The following is a 20,485-nucleotide window of genomic DNA, read 5'->3' on the forward strand; positions in this document are numbered from 1 at the left end:
TTCTTTGACACGTGATTTCTTGATAATTTACTACTGCTGTTGGCTATGAAAACATCACTTGATGCACAGATTAACGTACTGTTCTCTCATAGTACAAAATCTGACACTTCCTAAAGAATATTTCAACAGAAACTTTCTGTCATTGCCCTGCACTATGATGTTGACTGCTGTAGCTTGTTTCTAGATCATCTCTGAGCTCTTGCATGCTGACACTACAACGATTCTCCTTGCCGTATAGCAACGTTGTCTGAATGATACCACAGAATGTTGCACGTGTCATTACAAATACTAATATCTGAGTCACTGCAGTGAAAAATTGTAAATAAATTACATATCCGCTTTCAACGAAAGTTTTGTAACACATTTATACAACAATGACAGTACATCGGACTTACGGAGGTCTTATACGTTTACACGTAGGACAGCTCGGGGCAGAATGGGGTAACGGCCATGACGGGATTGTGCTGTTTTCTAGACTGGAGAATGCTGAAACCTACTGTAGGGACATGTAACTACGTCTCTCAACGGAAGAGAAGATGCGGCAGCCATTTTAATTTAGTTTGGAGTAGACTTGGCCACAGTTTCTATGTTTCGATACGTGGAACTGTTTCAGTGTTTCGGAACAGCTATGGTTCACTGTTTCGAAACAGTGGTGTTTCATACCGCCCCTGTCTCAGATAACCGGACCACATTCGATCTCGAGCCAGACACGGAAACTGTATCGTTGTTTCAAAATACGACTGTTTCAGTCCACCAGTGCTTGGAATGGACTAATTGCATCGAAACAGTGATGTTTCATTCCGCTCTGTCGGACGAGATTCGGGCTCGGCACAGGTACTGATACACATTTAACATACCACTTCATGAAACACTTTCAAGAGTGTCGAAATCTGTTTGTCAAGCAATAGCATGAAGCTTAAGATTTCCGAAAATAAAGCTTAGTTCCTAGCCGACTGCCCTATTCCGAAATGGCGTAACATCTGCTTTATAAACAGTAACCAAACAATAAAATAAAGCACACTATTCACATTCAAAATAATAAATGTGTGCCGGCCGCGGTGGCAGGGCCGTTCTAGGCGCTTCAGTCCGGAACCGCGCGACTGCTACGGTCGCAGGTTCGAATCCTGCCTCGGGCATGGATGTGTGTGATGTCCTTAGGTTATTTAGGATTAAGTAGTTCTAAGTTCTAGGGGACTGATGACCTCCGATGCTAAGTCCCATAGTGGTCAGAGCCATTTGAGCCAATAAATGTGCAAAATCATTCAGTTAAATTACACATTTTTTATAACATGCGCTTCTCTGTTCATGTACACTAATCATATTAAGAAACGCAAGTAAGCATACAACATGTTGAATAAAGAAAGGCGTAGAGTGACAGTTTTTAAACATATACATAAAGCTGATGTAGGTATAATTGCAAGCAATCTGTTTGACGTATCACTGAATAGTGTAATGAAGCACCGTGAATTTGTAGTAATGGTTCGAAACACCTTGAAAGGCAAAAATGTGTTCTGTTATATTTTGTTACTTATTCGAATTACTTGGCGTCATTTGTGAGCCTGTAGTCACTGTGCCTATTATCCATAATGACTCCTTTTGTATGTATGGAAATTAGCAGGACGGGAATATTACCCATACTAACGGAATGTGGGAATCCCAGTTGCGTATCCGTTGTTTCTGTAGTTTGTTCCCACCTCCACTTCCGTTCATGGTGGTTCTTCTGTCTTCAGCTATGGCGTTACGAAGCACGGGGTGAGATTATTTCATGAAGATGAATCCTGAGGAAATTAAGTATAACTTGTGCTCGGCAGTGTTGTCGATTAAAAATAATTCAACCTCTTGCTTACACTGACATTTGCGACTTAAGCATCCAACAGTTAATTTAAGTGAAACTCGTTCGAAACCAGTTTTTATGAATCTAGACAGTGGCGAAGTCAGTTCAACTTCCACAGCAGCTGTTCAGGAATCTGCCGTTTCAGTTCTGGGTAGGTGTAGACAAACAAAGATTACTGGATTTGCACCAACACCAGTGCCTTCATCCAAGTGAGCCATAAGAGACGAACAGATTTTAAGACTTGTTGTTAAAGAATATCTTCCGTTTAATGTAGTTGAGAGTGTAGAGTTAAGAAAAATGACTTATTTTTTAAATGAAAACTGTGTACCTGCCAGTAGGAAAACCGTCTCCAAAAGCTTACTCTCTCAAGTGTTCGACAACACACTAATGTGAGTATGATCTGCTGTGCAAGCTGAATCCTCTATCTGCATTACGATTGCTTGATGGGCATCTGTGAAAAATGAGAATTATATTGCAGTGACTGCTCACTTCATTGGTGAAAACTGCAATCTGAAGTCATATTTGTTATCTAGCTTTAAATTGCATAACAAGCATACAGCTGAAAACATTTCCAGTGAATTACCAAATGTGACTTCAGCTTGCGGTGTTACCAATGAAATTATAGCTTGCACTACACATAATACACCTAATATGGTGAAGGCAGTGATGATTCGAATAGTGGCCTATAACTTGTTTTGCACATACACTGAATTTAATTGTGCAAGTAAGCCTTGAATCAATTACACAGACAAGGACAAAAGTTATGTCAGTAGTGGAATTTTTCAAAAGAAGTCCTCAAGCATTTGAGAAATTACACAATATTCAGAAGCAAATGGGCTTCCGTATTTCAACGCCGAAACAAGACTGCCCATTTATGAAATTGTTGACAGACTTTTGAAAATCAAATAGCCTTCGCACCCTCGCCATCCTTAGTTTGGATTCACTGACAAAACTGTCCAATGAGGACTGATTACAGTTATTGAAAAATTTTGTGAAAAACAATCTCCTTTCGAGCAAGTCACAACAGAGATTAACAGCAAAAGAACTGTAACCTTGTCAAAAGTTGTCTTATTAAGCAAAGGTTTACAAAGTCAATGTCTGAGACTGAAAAACTCGGGTTACAGCAATGAAGCCTTTAATACAGTAATTGCTGAACTTGATGATGGGATCTGTATCCGCCTCGTTCAAAAGTTTGCAGATAAAGCAATTGCTTGCGGAGCAACATTACTGGATCCTCACTTCACAGAGCATGGATTTCCAAAAACTGGGCATCGATTAAAAGAAACAAAAGATGCCATAATTAACAAGTGTTGTTTAATACGGCAGAAACCCGCAAGGTGTTCTACAGACAGTCCACCACCAGCCAAACCATTTGAGGTGAGGACATTCAACTCTAGCACTGGCAACATTTGGCAAGATTTTGACCCGAAGATGGCAGATCACAATATCCATTGCTGTGGTGGAAAGAAAACCATGCGTTGTTTCCTCCGCTGTGGAAAATAATGAAACGACGTCTTTGTATTGTGGCCACCTCTGTTCTATGTGAGTGCATATTTTCAAACCAGGAGCAAACAATAACAGACAGACGATCCCGTCCTTCCAGCGAAAAAGTATCAAAAATGATATTTCTAAACTACAACTTAGAATAGGTACAGTAGATCTGCTCAAAAATGAAACAGTAGAATTTCAGTTGATTTTGTTCTTCTCTGGACAATGTGCGCTGAATTTGTATCCGACTGTATTTTGTTTAGTCCCTTAAATCTTACACGTAGCTACCTTACAAGAACATATTTCTCAAATTTGTTGCACACAGAAGACACGTTTTTGTTCACCAGTACGTTTATTTATGTGTTTGAGAATAATTATCTGATTTATGTATGTATATGTTTGTGTGTTTATTTTTGTAAATGTGCTATGTTTGGTTATTACACAATATAGGCGTCTTAATACTTGTGTATCATAAAAAATTCTCAGGCAGTTCAACAATGGTAGTTTGATACTTTTGTTTTTGTCTTTCGGATATTGTGATAAAAATCGCATTCCAACAGCAACTTAACTTCATCTCTTATTTCCTGGGGAAGTTTACAATAAAATGAAAATATATCTGCTTGCTGTGAGTACTTGACTGATCTCCATATTACTGTACATCAATCTTCTTTAGCAAGGATTGTAAGTGGTGTAGAGCCAGATTTAATTGTTTTAAATTTTAGTCTGGATTTTATACTTCAAGGAAACATACCGATCTCTGCATTTCAGTTTCCTTGAAATATTTTAACATGTTTTCCGGTTCTATCAAGAGTACATATTAAGAGCTGTATTCAGCTGACTTGATAATGATGGAAAACTGTCATACTTGACCATTGCTTTATATGCTCCAGTCTGTTATGGTAATTTTTTGATCTGCGTGCATCAGTCACTTTGCAGGCCTGCTCTGTGTGACACTCATAGATGTTAATTCAGTGCCTCGCTTCACAGAATGCTATCTCAATAAATTACATCTCATGATATGCCTTTTCAAGAACACATACGGATTTTCACTCATAAAACCTATCAAAATTAGGAGCTAGAATACAGGGAAACGAGTCTGGCAAAATGTATTATGTCAAACAAACAAACTCTGACCTCAGCCAACTGAAAAGTATGAAAATCGCACGACACGAAAGCAGTGCATTTGCTGCACGAAATACGAAACTGCCAAGACACCAAGTGTAAGTTTTATAATTTCTGCGATATGATTAGCGCTCTCGCGCCTTATTTATGTTTATATGGACATACTTATACAGTAGACATTCAAGATGATAAATGTGTAGGTCTATTCGATTACAAAACACAAACTGTTTCACGTTTCGAAACAGGGTATCGAAACAATACAGTGTACTGTTTCATTTGTTTCGAAACAGTTAAGTGTTTCATTTTGCCCATCTCTAGTTTGGAGTATGACTTGTAAGTGATCGACTGTCCTTCACGTTGACAGTGGCGCTTTTATAACCATTGGCGAATTTCAATGCAAGTTAATCTGTTAACTCCCAACTATAGACCCTTACATAACATGTAATCTTAAAGTACATGCCGTTCGCTGTACAGTAGTTATATAATACGTTTAAATCCTTCAGTTATTACACCCTATAAAAGTTGATAAGCTGAAAGGTGCTCTTGGCGCAAATCGGTACATTCGGAATGGGATAGTGTCCTGTTTTATCCCGTCACTTTTACATGCACGTAGTTTTCAAACTACATATTCCTTTTTCCTCTTGCTATTCGGATGGTGGGAACTTACGTTAGAAAAACTAGTGGGTATCAATGGGATGTTAAATTGGTGTAAATCACAGATTCAGCCGTTTGATTGTTAAAGGCATCTAATGAGTTTAACATAAGCAAATCAACCTTGAAAAGATATGTTAATAAAGTTAATAATAACCCTGACTACAGAGTTAAAAATTCATATGGGTACTTAAAAAATGTGCTCATTGCAACAACTATCGTATTAACAGATTCTAAGAACGAACTACAGGAAAAAGGCATCTAATGAGTTTAACATAAGCAAATCAACCTTGAAAAGATATGTTAATAAAGTTAATAATAACCCTGACTACAGAGTTAAAAATTCATATGGGTACTTAAAAAATGTGCTCATTGCAACAACTATCGTATTAACAGATTCTAAGAACGAACTACAGGACACTGTTGCGAGTACGGCAGAAAAAGAAAGAAGGTGTAAAGAGGTCATATTTGCCAGGACAAAGAAGTCGGCTCCAATAAAACTATTTCAGAAAATTAAAGCTAAAAATATGACTGTACGCAAAATTAAAAAGGACAAAAGAGAGGAGATGGAAGGTATTAACAAGAATAAAAGAAAGAAGATGATGGAGCAGAGTGAATCAGAGAGACAGGAATTTTAGATGTCTATTGTGGGGACTTGGCTCCTTTTATAATTAGGGCTAGGCCGCATGCCTGAAATGTTTCAAGTGGACACTTAATTTGTGTGCTGGCATAGACATTGAAAATCAAGAACGAATTGGAATTTGTGAATACTGTTAGAAAGACTAATTTTGATGGTTAGTAAGCATTAAGGATGTTTTAAATGACATTAAAATATTTCCTTATTCTTAACAACGATTTTGGAAATATTTTAATGTCATTTTAAACATCCTTAATAATTTCCATATTCTTAACAACTATTCCCCTCCCCCCCCCCCCCCCCCCCCCCCCCTTGAACAATAAACCTTGCAGTTGGTGGGGAGGCTTGCGTGCCTCAACGATACAGATAGCCGTACCGTAGGTGCAACCACAATGGAGGGGTACCTGTTGAGAGGCCAGACAAACGTGTGGTTCCTGAAGAGGGGCAGCAGCCTATTCAGTAGTTGCAGGGGCAACAGTCTGGATGATTGACTGATCTCGCCTTGCCGGCCGCGGTGGCTGTGCGGTTCTAGGCACTTCAGTCCGGAACCGCGTGACTGCTACGGTCGCAGGTTCGAATCCTGCCTCGGGCATGGATGTGTGTGATGTCCTTAGGTTGGTTAGGTTTAAGTAGTTCTAAGTTCTAGGGGACTGATGACCTCAGATGTTGAGTCCCATAGTGCTCAGAGCCATTTGAACCATTTGATCTCGCCTTGTAACACTAACCAAAACGGCTTTGCTGTCGTGGTACTGCGAACGGCTGAAATCAAGGGGAAACTACAGCCGTAATTTTCCCCGAAGGCATGCAGCTTTACTGATGGCGTCCTCTTGTGTAAAATAGTCCCTCATTCGGATCTCCGGGCGGGGTCTACTCAGTAGGACGTCGTTATCAGGAGAAAGAAAACTGGCGTTCTACGGAAAGGAGCGTGGAATGTCAGATCCCTTAATCGGGCAGGTAGGTTAGAAAATTTAAAAAGGGAAATGGACAGGTTAAAGTTAGATATAGTGGGAATTAGTGAAGTTCGGTGGCAGGAGGAACAAGACTTTGTTCAGGTGAATACAGGGTTATAAATACAAAATCAAATAGGGGTAATGCAAGAGTAGCTTTAATAATGAATAGGAAAAAAGGAGTGCGGGTAAGTTACTACAAACAGCATAGTGAACGCTTTATTGTGGCCAAGATAGACACGAAGCCCACGCCTACTACAGTAGTACAGGTTTATATGCCAACTAGCTCTGCAGATGATGAAGAAATTGATAAAATGTATGATGAGGTAAAAGAAATTATTCAGGTAGTGAAGGGAGACGAAAATTTAATAGTCATGGGTGACTGGAATTCGACAGTAGGAAAAGGAAGAGAAGGAAACGTAGTAGATGAATATGGATTGGGACTAAGAAATGAAAGAGGAAGCCGCCTGGTAGAATTTTGAACAGAGCATAACTTAATCATAGCTAACACGTGGTTCAAGAATCATGAAAGAATGTTGTATACATGGCTCTGAGCACTATAGGACTTAACTTCTGAGGTCATCAGCCCTCTAGAACTTAGAACTACTTAAACATAACTAACCTAAGGACATCACACACATCCATGCCCGAGGCAGGATTCGAACTTGCGACCGTAGTGGTTGCGCGGTTCCAGACTGTAGCGCCTAGAACCGCTCGGCCACTGCGGCCGGCTTGTATACATGGAAGAACCCTGGAGATGGTAGAAGGTTTCATATATATTATATAATGGTAAGACAGAGATTTAGGAACCAGGTTTTAAATTGAAAGACCTTTTCAGGGGCAGAAGTGGACTCTGACCACAATCTATTGGTTATGAAAGGTAGATTAAAACTGAAGAAACTGCAAAAAGGTGGGAATTTAAAGAGATGGGACCTGGATAAACTGTAAGAACCAGAGGTTGTACAGAGTTTCAGAGCATAAGGGAACAATTGACAGGAGTGGGGGGGGGGGGGGGGGGGGGGGGAAGAAATACAGTAGAAGAAGAATGGGTAGCTTTGAGGAATGAAATAGTGAAGGCATCAGAGGATCAAGTAGGTAAAAAGACGAGGGCTAGTAGAAATCCTTGGGCCTAGAACAGATACTGAATTCAATCGATGAAAGGAGAAAATACAAAAATGCAGTAAATGAAGCAGGCAAAAAGGAATACAAACGTCTCAAAAATGAGATCGACAGGAAGTTCAAAATGCTTAAGCAGGGATGGCTAGAGGACAAATGTAAGTATGTAGAGGCTTATCTCACGAGGGGTAACATAGATACTGCCTACAGGAAAATTAAAGAGACCTTTGGAGACAAGAGAAGCACTTGCATGAATATCAAGAGCTCAGATGGAAACCCAGTTCTAAGCAAAGAAGGGAAAGCAGAAAGGTGGAAGGAGTATATAGAGGGTCTACACAGGGGCGATGTTCTTGAGGACAATGTTATGGAAATGGAAGAGGATGTATATGAAGATGGAATGGGAGATACGATACTGCGTGAAGCGTTTGACAGAGCACTGAAAGACCTGAGTCGAAACAAGGACCTGGGAGTAGACAACATTCCATTAGAACTACTGACAGTCTTGCGAGAGCCAGTCCTGACAAAACTATACCATCTGGTGAGCAAGATGTATGAGACAGGTGAAATTCCCTCAGACTTCAAGAAGAATATAATAATTCTAATCCCAAAGAAAGCAGGTGTTGACAGATGTGAAAATTACCGAACTATCAGTTTAATAAGTCACAGCTACAAAATACTAACGCGAATTCTTTACAGACGAATGGAAAAACTGGTAGAAGCCGACCTCGGGGAAGATCAGTTTGGATACCGTAGGAATATTGGAACACGTGAGGCAATACTGACCCTACGGCTTATCGTAGATGGAAGATTAAGGGAAGGCAAACCTACGTTTCTAGCATTTGTAGACTTAGAGAAAGCTTTTGACAATGTTGACTGGAATACTCTCTTCCAAATTCTGAAGGTGGCAGGGGTAAAATACAGGGAGCGAAAGGCTATTTACAATTTGTACAGAAACCAGATGGCAGTTATAAGAGTCGAGGGACATGAAAAGGAAGCAGTGGTTGGGAAGGGAGTGAGACAGGGTTGTAGCCTCTCCCCAATGTTATTCAATCTGTGTATTGAGCAAGCAGTAAATGAAACAAAAATAGTTCGGAGTAGGTATTAAAATCCATGGAGAAGAAATAAATAATTTGAGGTTCGCCTATGACATTGTAATTCTGTCAGAGACAGCAAAGGACTTGGAAGAGCAATTGAACGGAATGGACAGTGTCTTGAAAGGAGGGCATAAGATGAACATCAACAAAAGCAAAACGAGGATAGTGGAATGTAGTCGAATTAAGTCGGGTGATGCTGAGGGAATTAGATTAGGAAATGAGACACTTAAAGTAGTAAAGGAGTTTTGCTATTTGGGGAGCAAAATAACTGATGATGGTCGAAGTAGAGAGGATATAAAATGTAGACTGGCAATGGCAAGGAAAGCGTTTCTGAAGAAGAGAAATTTGTTAACGTCGGGTATAGATTCAAGTGTCAAGAAGTCGTTTCTGAAAATATTTGTATGGAGTGTAGCCATGTATGGAAGTGAAACATGGACGATAAATAGTTTAGACAAGAAGAGAATAGAAGCTTTCGAAATGTGGTGCTACAGAAGAATGCTGAAGATTAGATGGGTAGATCACATAACTAATGAGGAGGTATTGAATAGAATTGGGGAGAAGAGGAGTTTGTGGCACAACGTGAGTAGGAGAAGGGATCGGTTGGTAGGACATGTTCTGAGGCATCAAGGGATCACAAATTTAGCATTGTAGGGCAGCGTGGAGGGTAAAAATCGTAGAGGGAGACCAAGAGATGAATACACTAAGCAGGTTCAGAAGGATGTATGCTGCAGTAGGTACTGGGAGATGAAGAAGCTTGCACAAGATGGAGTGGCATGGAGAGCTGCATCAAACCAGTCTCAGGACTGAAGACCACAACAACAACAACAACGATTTTATTCAAGATTCCTTTTCCACAGTGTAAACTGTTCGTTAAACAACCTTACGTCTTAGTTTTACGATAATATTCATAATATTTCAACGTTTACGGAATTATTTCACAAAAATTACCTAACCCTATTCTGTACTGTGGGAAATATGCAAGCACTTCCTTGAAAAACGTAAGTAATTCAAAAAATAGCGGTTTAAGTAATTTTCAAATGAGATACGTTAGAATATACCACAAGGCCAGTTTCTACAACATTAACAAGTGATTTCTTGGTTGCCTTATTTTATATAAGTTGTTAAACATTAAGCATTCTGTTTCGCCCCGAGTTTCTCTACTTACCATCAGGCAGCCACGTCCCTAGTACGAATGGGAATTTCGTCGCATCCCCATCCGTTGCAGTCTTGCATAACTCTACCAAACAAATTCAAACGTTAGTTATTTGGCATTCATCATTGAAGTAGCCTGTCCATGAGCTACACATTGTACGGAGGACAATTTTGTATAACTCTTTCTATAAGTTTGATGACTGTTCTGCTGTATCTTTTGCTGCAACCCGCAAAAGTTTCGTGTGCAAACTGTAAATTTTTAAGGTTTTATTTCAGCCGTAGTCAGGCAATGGAGGCCAGCTCGGCCCATGTGCTAAACAAGTAAGTCACTGGGCGGTACTGTTGACATTACGTCAAAACACTCCGGTTTCACATTGGTATATTACGTGAGAGCCTAGAAATTATTTTCCCGAAAGGCTTCCGCGCTCAGTTACTGCTCTGCATAAAACTCGTCCTATGTCTGTGTTGCATCATTGTTCACATTCCATCGCATCTGTACTTCATGCTAGTATTCTAGGCACACTAGCTGTAAATTTCCGACACGTTCGCAACCATATCTTGTCAGAGAAACTCGTGCTGCAGCTTGAACGTCTCTGATAACCGCCTTCATAAAAAATTGTCGGTTTTTCACCATCAGTAATGCCACTAATCTTACAGTGAATTTCCTGTGAAGCGATTTGATTCATACGGCATCCTTTAGTCCTCTTATCCAAACTGATTTGCGCTCCCACTCTGTAAAATCCACGCATGTCCTACTCTCTGCTTCGTGTATCAGTATATCACGTCTGCAGGTAATTCTTTATCACTTAATTTTCAGGATCCCGTGTAGCTAAACTGCTATTGGTAAATTTTCCGTGTAGATATGGCAAACCAACATGAAAACCCAGAGGAATACCTTAACCATGACGATTAGCTTTCACCATAGTTGAAAGGCCCTCTGCCCAACTTTATCCCCTCTTGTTTCGAAAAAGGTATTTCATTTACAACCCACCATCGACTTCTGCATGGCTTTCTCCTACGCACCATAAGGGAACGACCTCATGAGGACAATATCGCATTCTTATACCTGCAATTCATCAAAGACTTGGATTATTCTCTACTAAGAGTTTAATTTGATAAAGTTTATGAGAAATGAAACTCTGATACAGAAAATGTGAAATTTGACATTGTACTGCTACGAAGTATAATAGAATTACATGTACCAATATTGAAGTATGCATGTGAAGTTGATAACTCATTGTTGTTGCAGATGTGTAATACGTATATCGCACAGCAATAAGTCTTTAATGTGTAGAGAAAAACAATACGAATTTCGGTTGGTAGGAATGAAGATATAAGAATAACCGAAGTTTACCGAAGCTATCTACTAAATTCACATCGAGTTGAAATGTTTCTCTAAGGTGTGAATCCAGCGTAAGGACGGCTAGAACATGTGCAGATAACGTACATGGTAAAAATTGGTTCTGTAACAACAGTGATCGCGAACTCAATGTTATACAGTGTGACGTCTACTTTTTACCAGTCATACCGATTTTATCATTTAAGAGTTTGTGAACTAGTTGCTCCGAAGCGTTGCAAAGGACAAAACAATACCTGAGAAGGAGAAAGACAGGTCAGTGTATACTACTTAAATAGAATTCCTAGAAAATACAATTTGATAATTTTCACATTAGCAGTAAAACTAACTGCATTCACATGAAAAGTTGATATTATATGCAGAATAGACGTGAATGGAAATTATTAGAAGAAATATAGCCTTTGAGTTGTTGTCTCAGTACTACGTGCTACTACAGCAACAATTACATCATGATTAAAACGTTTTTATACCAGGTACTGTATGGTTCCACAAGAATAGACTGCAGACAGGAAAATTTGTTTGATTCTCTAACACATACTACGACGCACTGAAACATGTAGTGCGTGGAAACCAAAATCAAATTAGGTAAAATACAGGAAGCGTAGAATTATTTCATTGCACAGGAATTTGAACTACACTTTTCAGAATTGCACGTGTATTGCCTGTATCATTGTACCACAACGGTTGGCATCCGAGTTTCAGGAAATACTTTTGGAATGTATATCAGTAGTGTGGCTAAACAAGAAGGGAGTAATTAAATTTACAGCAAAGAAATCGAATCATAGGAGAGAATGTTGCACCTGGATTGTAACGTAACTGGAATCACATGATGGTTCCTGGTCCCTGTTTCATTCAAATGACTGATTTAAAAATAATATGAAGGAATGCGCAACAGGAACCGCCCCAGCAGTTTCCAGCATCTTCTACGTTGTTGTGAGACGTGACTTTGTGTTCTGTGCAGCATTAGCAAAAGTTACGATTTCATCATATTTTAGTACTGTGTAATATATTAAAGATATTCAGAGGATATTGTTACTTTTCAGTTGCGTTGTCTTATGGTGGGAAGAATGTATATTTTTAATCCTAATTACATGCCGTGTGGAGCCGTACTTCGTCGGTGGTGAGCCGTCTGGTACCTGGAAACACGAACAGAATATATTGCGTAATGCATTGGGTTTCTTTAACCATCTAGTCATTTTCCCTGTCTTAAAAAATGGGAACTGTATTACTTACCAATAGCTTCTATTTCTAAATGTTTTCAACATATTACTGATTTATGATAATTCTTCTTCTCAATTTAATTGATCTTACTGATTATTGGTGTGTAGTATAGTAATAATGTAACACGTAGGATATTAAATAATATACTGACAAGATTTTCTAGACTGCAAAACTTTTAAATTTGAACAGAATATTTGTTCCCAGGTACGTGATGAAACGTTTGCATGTAGAATTTATGCCACGAAAAATAAAATACTGATCGTTGAAATGTGTGTGAATTCCTAAGGGACCAAACTACTTAGGTCATTGTTCCCTACCTACACTAACTTATGCTAAGAACAACACACACACCCATGCCCGAAGGAGGACTCGAACCTCCGGCGGGAGGGGCCGCGCAGTCCGTGACATGGCGCCTCAAACCGCGCGACCACACCGCGCGGCAAATACTCTTGTTATGCAGTTCCTTGACGGGCGAGAGGAAGGTTCAAAGACGGCAGACCTGAGCAAAAAACACAGATAAATTAATTTCATCGTTAATATCAACGGACATAAATTACATATTCCGCAGTGATGAGTTTAACGTCTATTAACATCGTGAGGCACGGTACATCAAGCCACTATAGCGTCTCCGGCGTCACTTTTCGAAGGTAATTCACCGAACAAACCTAACATTATTCTTACGTAAAAAATATACGTAAGGAGTGAAAAGAAATGATCGACAACTCGATCTTGTTTTGGTTCTGCTTGGCAACATTGAATAAGTAACGAAAGAGCACGTAACGTGCTAGCCTTCCTATCCTCGAAAAATTCGTCACCAATTTTTTATTTACGGTCTCTGAAAAGAAAGATACAAACATTCACACAAAGTTGTAATTATTATGATAGGACGTTATCAGGTTTGATACTACAACTAAATTACACTTCCACATTCACTTTATCTAAAGACAAGGCACACAGAAACGTTCGCATACTCTGCAACAACCAGGCAAGAAAATACACCAGAGAGTGGCGAGAAGAAAAGAGATACCATATAGTTTCTTTAATAGCAAAAGATATAGAGTTCGCTTCCGTTAGGCCCTTTAGCATAAAAGTCTCTGACTAAATGATTTGATTACAATATGTATTTTGACGTCGAAAAACAAAACCGAAATTCACAATATATCAGAGTATTAATATGTTTCTACTGCTCTCTTTCATTTCAGTCTTTTCACAATTATGAAATCTCATAGCGGCAATCTATATATGTATGACGTTATAATGACTATGTTATGGCTGTACCTTCGGATATCTTTTAAAATTCTGAAAAACCGTACAAGAAATCACATCAAGTGAATACTAAAATTTCAGAATAGGACGAGAAACTTGTATTGAAGCGAGTATCTAGATGTGTTCCAATGAGCAACACACTGCCCTATTCTACCACACAGAGCAGCACATTCATGTCGTGCATCAAAGCATGTATTTATGATTTTGTGAGTACTAATCTACGTATGAACACTGTCAAAAGCAGATAATAGTGCTAAGTGAAGAACAACAAAACGATTATACGGAGTGCTGCTATGTCTGACTCTTCCGCTGCTCTCCAAATACGCAAAGTACTTCGTAGTGCAAATTATAATACTAACGCAACGGGTGACTCATCACTGTTGGATTCTCATTTTCAAAAGTAGTATTTTCAGGCAGTTAAGACACCTATGATGAAAAAATAAGCGACAATACACTGTCCAGTTCGTCGCAGCTGTGCCGTGTGGCCTTGTGATACAACCACATCCCCCACTACCTCACTCAGATTGCAGACTCTGTTCGGTTCCTTTGTTGAAGAGTCACGGAATCACGAGTGCTCCACGTCAGGTGTTGGTGAGCCTTATAAAAACTCTGCAGCACGGACTAACCTCAGCACTTCCATCACCATGACGGCGACAGTGGGAGGTCTTCTCCTGTGTCTTGTGGTGAGTAGTGTGGGCTGTAGATTGCGAAAATACAAACAGAAACTCGTGTTTCATATAATTTTACTGGTACAGTCACGTCTACACCCTCTCTGGAGACGACTGTATACGAAAAAAATTAGCGTTTACTTGTACCGATGTTTATGTTCATAATATTCTATTCCAAAATATAAATGAGAAAACGTGATAATTTGCACGCATTTGTGGATGATATAGTAACTTTGATCTTAGTTGTACACAACACAGATAAGACGAAAGTGGCTGAACTCAGAGGGGGAAGAAGGTCTAAGGTTTATATTTTCGAAAAATAAATAGAACTTCTTCAAACCAGATGCACGTTGTACAGCGAGAGCAGTGGTTGAGATATTGGGATTGCACTCGGGACGTAGGCGATCAAATCCCCATCCAGTCATCCAGCTTTCTCTCTGTATTGTTCTCCTGAATCGCTTAAATCAAATGTCGAGCTGTTTCCGTAGATAAAATTCGGCGGATTCGCTTAAGAAATCCGGGGTTGTGATTCGTCTCTAATGAGCGTGCTATCGACAAGTTGTTAGTCGTTAATCTTCATGTCTTCTTCCTTTCGTTCCGTATGTACGCCGTATCAGATTCTATACAGAATAAGCATATTGATGTAACATTGTACGGTAAGTGTGTCAGAGTGTTGTTGACAGTTGTTTCAGCAAACATTTATGACCAGCTCCCATACCTCTCATTGAGGCGAATGTCCTGTATAGCTTTAACTGGTTAATTTCGTACTTAACTTTATGTAATAGGTCTTTATCTGTCATCACGTTTTTAAAAAGTTTGCAGCTGATATGTAAACAAAATGAGATTAGAGAAGTTCTCATACTCGTTACTTCTCTGCATGATGTCCATGAAGGTCCTCTACAAAGATGTCAAAAGCAATACCTCATTCCACTTCTCGATCCTCTGAAGTCTAAGCTGGCCTTTATAACGACTCCTAAGTGGCTCCGTAAGTGGGTACACAGTTGTGCCTCTTCTACACAGTTGTTGAATAAAACAACAGTTCTCCGTATACCACCTAGCAAGAAAGCATAGTATGGCTCCAGTGTCCAGCACATACTAGAAACTGCACTGTTTTCGAATAATCTTGCGTTCATAACGTTGCTGCCAACTCGTTTAAAAGAGAATTTATCATGTACTTTATGGAACACCATTGTACTACAGGTGTCAGCATGCCGCTGCCAGGAGACTCCACCTGGCCCTCCTGGACCAACTGAGGGTCCACAGCCAACCGGACCACCTGGCCCACCAACTGGAGGCCCTGATCCGACAGGTCAACCTACTGGAGGTCCTGAACCAACTGGACCACCAGGCACACCAACAGGAGGTCCTGAACCAACTGGGCCACCTGGCCCACCAACTGGAGGTCCTGAACCAACAGGTCAGCCCACTGGAGGTCCTCAACCGACTGGAGGGCCCCAACCAACTGGTGGACCTCAGCCTACAGAAGGCCCACAGCCTACTGAACCACCAGGGCCACCAGGACCGCCTTCTGGGGGACTTTGGGGTTTCTGAATTCCTGCACACGCATCTGCGAAACATCAAGACATTTCGGCCAAGATACTTACTTTTAACTCTACCTGATTTTACAGATGGAAGTGTTCTGGAAATCGCTTTGTAAAATTATTTCTCATTAAATCAGCATTGTAAAATCTCTCCATAAATGTTTCCGTCATATGTAGAGTGTAACTAATAACCTGCTAACCCAAAAAATAGTAATTTCTTGAACTTGATGTCAAAAAAGCTGTGACAGTTTCATAAGTCATCCAGTTCTTGACTATGTAATTAGTGACTTCAGTATGTACTCTATGTGATGAAGTGTCCTAATCTTGCACCACGTCAGACTATGTATCCAATGATATTTTAGTGTGACATTCAAGTGTAAAGATTATAGACCTATTTTCTGGTACAATGAGTGAACAAATGAAATTACATGATTTCTGCTGGGTATGACAGTAGCGCGACCTTAGAGACAAAATTTGGCATCTAGCACCAATGTCAAAACCAAACTGAATCGAACAGTGGTCGTACATGCTCTTGAGATGTATTTCTGTTTCGTCTTAGCGACAAAGATTATGACAGTGATCTGTCATCGCATATATGCTAAATTTGTAATTAAACCTCTCACGAGGGATCGCCAAATGTGACTCCATCTCCTCATAATTTCAATGTGTGTGTGGGACCTAGTACGATCTATTATGAAATACATTTTTACAGTTCTGATTTACGCATACAGATATTGCAGGATTTTCAGAAGTTTAACGACGACTTCAAATATTCAGAGTACCGTACCTCACTTTTCTTAATGAAGTAGTAAAATCCAGTCCACGGATAATTCTACAAAATCAGTGCTTTTGCCATAACTACACACAATGACAAAGTGGCGAAGTAGGATTTACATCAGGCGAATTTGGTCGTCGAGATGACAGTGTGAGTTCACTATAATGCTCGTGAAACGACTGAATGAAGGTTCTGGCTCCGATACACGGAGTATTTTACTGCTGAATGATTATATCGCCGTTGGGGAAGACTTGTACGATCAAGGTATGAAGGCGGTTTGCAGCTGTCAGTGTGTCTTCGATTACTAACACAGGTTCCATGGAAGCACAGGAGAATGTCTCCTGTAGCATCATACTGTTCCCACTCGGCTGTGTCTCTGATGCGATGCACGTTTCGAGCCACCGTTCATCTCGATGACGGCATTTGTGGACACGACCATCGACCTAGTGAAGCAAAAATGTGATTCACCCAGGGAGCCGACACATTTCCATTGAAATACGGTCGAAACCGATGGTCCCGTGTCCACTGCAATCGTTATTGACTAAGTCGTTGAGTCACTATGTGAACACTTAGGAATGGTTCGCTGCAGAGCTCCATGCTCGACAACGTACTACGAACGGTATGCTCTAAAACACTTGTGTGTGCAGCAGTATTATGCTCTTTCGGCAGAGATGCCACAGGTCACCATCTATCGTACTTTACTGAGCAGACAACCCTCCAAACCCCACATTCTGTGAACAGTCGTGGACTTCCAACTGTTCTTCTACCTCTTTCCCTAGACCCTCACGACAGTAGCACTTGAACATTCGACCCTCAGGCTGTGGCTAAGCCATGTCTCTGGGATATCTTTTCTTCCAGGAGTACTAGTTCTGCAAGTTTCGCAGAAGAGCTTCTGTGAAGTTTGGAAGATAGGAGACGAGGTACTTTCGGATCTAAAGCTCTGGGGAGGGGTTGTGAATCGTGCTAGGATATCTCAATTGGTAGCGCACTTGCCCGCTAAAGGCAAAGGTCCCGAGTTTGAGTGTCGGTCCGGCACACAGATTTAATCCACCAGGGATTTTCATATCAGCGCACACTCCGCTGCAGAGTGCAAATCTCATTCTGGAAACGTTCCTTATTGATTTACACTTTATTTTTTCCCATCAGTCATGGTACGCCTTTTGACTTACCATTATAGTATTAAGTGTGCAGTACTCTGGCCTGACAGTAGGTGGCAGGACAATCACTAGAAGAGTAATCCCTGCACAGCACAGGCCAATTTCTCAACTGCTGTCCTCACGTGTGTCGACGGCCAGGAGTGTGTTCTTCAAGGACAGCCATGGATGACGTGGTTTCTGTGGATGGACGGTATAAACACCACAGATATTCACAAGCAATTGGTGCCGCTATGTGGAGAGTATCTATCATCACGAAAAGTGAGCTACCAATATGGCAATGTTCGTCTCCACACGCGTTCTCATACCTTCCATCGTTGAAGTGGGCTTCCAGGCACTCCACTCACTTCACCCCATATGATTACCACATATTCGGGCCTATGAAGAAACCTCTACACGGATATCATTTTTTGGCCTTTCACGAACTTCGGAAAGGTGGTTCGAGAAGGGGTTCAAAATGTTTCAAATTGATTGAGCACTATGGGGCTGAACATCTGAGGTCATCAGTCCCCTAGACTTAGAACTGCTTAAACCTAACTAATTTAAGGGCATCACACGCATACATGCCCGAGGCAGGATTCGAACCTGCGACCGTAGCAGCAGCGAATTTCCGGACTGAAGCGCCTAGAACCGCTCGGCCACAACGGCCGGCTCGAGGAGGGGTTTCAGAAGTTAAAATGACGAAGTCAAGTGAATACGGTGGATTTGGCAGCACCTAGTAGCCCTTTTCAGCTATGATAGCTGTGGTTTCCCAACTCGTATGGGGACGAGCTTTGTCATCTTGCAAGAGCATATTTCATGAAGATGCGCACTCTCCGCCTACTGCCACTAATCACTCATGAACACCCTCTGTTTTTACACATTCCTTTCACAAAAATTTCTCTGGTTTTGATAATCTCATTTTGCATGTAACAAATACGGTTGGGAAAGTGGGTTCTACTGGGTAGGGATTACATGTCTAGTGACTGTCGTGTCAATTATGGTTAGAACGTAGTTCTACGTACTTGTAATAATGGTTGTATCATTATTGTGTAATTGAACTGTATATCCCATATACAATGATAAGCTAAAACGTTATAACCACTAACCATCGCGACATTGGATGCCCCTGATGGCGTTTCGGGCATGTGAGGAGTTAACAGAAGTACATAAGCGGAGCAGAAAGGTATGTGGCATCACCCTAGCGAAGATATGGCCTGAAAATTGGGAAATCCATTGAGATAAGCGTCTTTGGCAAAGGACAGATAATTACTATGTGGAGACTGTGGACGAGTAACCCGAAAACGGTATAGCTGGTCGGATGTTCAAGTGATTCTGTCGTAAGGGTCTACGAAAAGAGATAGAAGGACAGTGAAACTGCCACTAGGAGCTAAATGGTTGGACGTGTACGACTCTTTACAGAATGTGGGGTTTGGAGACTTCTCCGCTTTGTAACGTAGGATAGCAGGTGATCTGCCCCATCTGTGTCAAAAGATCCCAAAACTGCTGCAGACACAAATGTTTCGGCGCACACCGTTCATGGTACATTGCTGCGCATGGAGCTCCGCAACAGACCACGGTGTTCACATGTTGACTCAGCTACGTCGTCAGTAACGATTGCAGTGAACACTGGACCATCGGGTTTAGGCCGTCGGTCGGTGGGAATGAGTCGGCTCTTTGGGTGGACACTTTTTGCTACACTAGGTCGATTGTCCTCTCCACAAACGCCGTCACCGAAGTTAACGGCGGCTCGTCCATCACATCACGGACCTAGCCTGATGGAAGCAGTATTATGCTACGGGAGACGTTCTCCTTCGTTAGTAATCGAAGACACGCTGACAGCTGCGAACCACCTGCATCCCTCCATCCTTCACGTCTTCCCCAACGGCGATGCCAACATTCAACAGTAAAATAGTCCATGTCTCGGAGCCAGAACCGTCATACAGTGGTTTGACGAGCATTATAGCGAACTCACACTGACATCTCGACTGCCAAATTGGCATGATGTAAATCCTATGGAACCCATTTAGATCACTATCGGGCGCCACCACCCCACATGCAAATCAGCAGCTCGTTATTTACGCGAATTATATGACTTGTGCGTAGACTTGTGCCACATACCATCAAACTGTCGAATTCCTAATACGCAGAATCAGGAGCGTATTTTGTTCCAATGACGAAGAAACAAGCTATTAAGCAGCTGATCATAATGTTTTGGGTCATAAGTCTAACGATATTATTCTTTGTTGTATGAATACTTAGATATATTTCGCCACTTCGTCGTTGTGAGCAGGTACAGTAAAAGCATTGATTCTGAAGAATTGTCCATGGACTAGATTTTAGTCCTTCATTAAGAAACATAAGGTGCTTTGGTAATGAAAGTCATTGTTAAACTTGTGGAAACCCTCCCATATCTGTATGCGCAACTCAGAACTATAAAAATGTATTTCAAAATAGACCGTACTAGATCCTGCGAACACATT

The 20,485-nt window shown here is 40.8% G+C and overlaps 2 protein-coding genes across 2 annotated transcripts in view; one reads left to right on the forward strand and one right to left on the reverse strand.

The window, feature by feature from the left end:
* The window catches only part of LOC124596192 (proline-rich protein 2-like), an 89,677-nt gene that overhangs the window by 66,765 nt on the left and 2,427 nt on the right, over positions 1 to 20,485 (reverse strand). The window lies entirely within an intron of this gene.
* LOC124596181 (proline-rich protein HaeIII subfamily 1-like) lies at positions 14,521 to 16,243 on the forward strand. Its single transcript, XM_047135220.1, has 2 exons — positions 14,521 to 14,568; positions 15,754 to 16,243. Exons 1-2 carry the CDS (start codon positions 14,530 to 14,532, stop codon positions 16,102 to 16,104), a joined length of 390 nt encoding a protein of 129 aa, XP_046991176.1. The 5' UTR covers positions 14,521 to 14,529; the 3' UTR covers positions 16,105 to 16,243.

Source organism: Schistocerca americana, chromosome 2, assembly GCF_021461395.2.
Source record: "Schistocerca americana isolate TAMUIC-IGC-003095 chromosome 2, iqSchAmer2.1, whole genome shotgun sequence".
Classification (NCBI taxonomy): domain Eukaryota; kingdom Metazoa; phylum Arthropoda; class Insecta; order Orthoptera; family Acrididae; genus Schistocerca; species Schistocerca americana.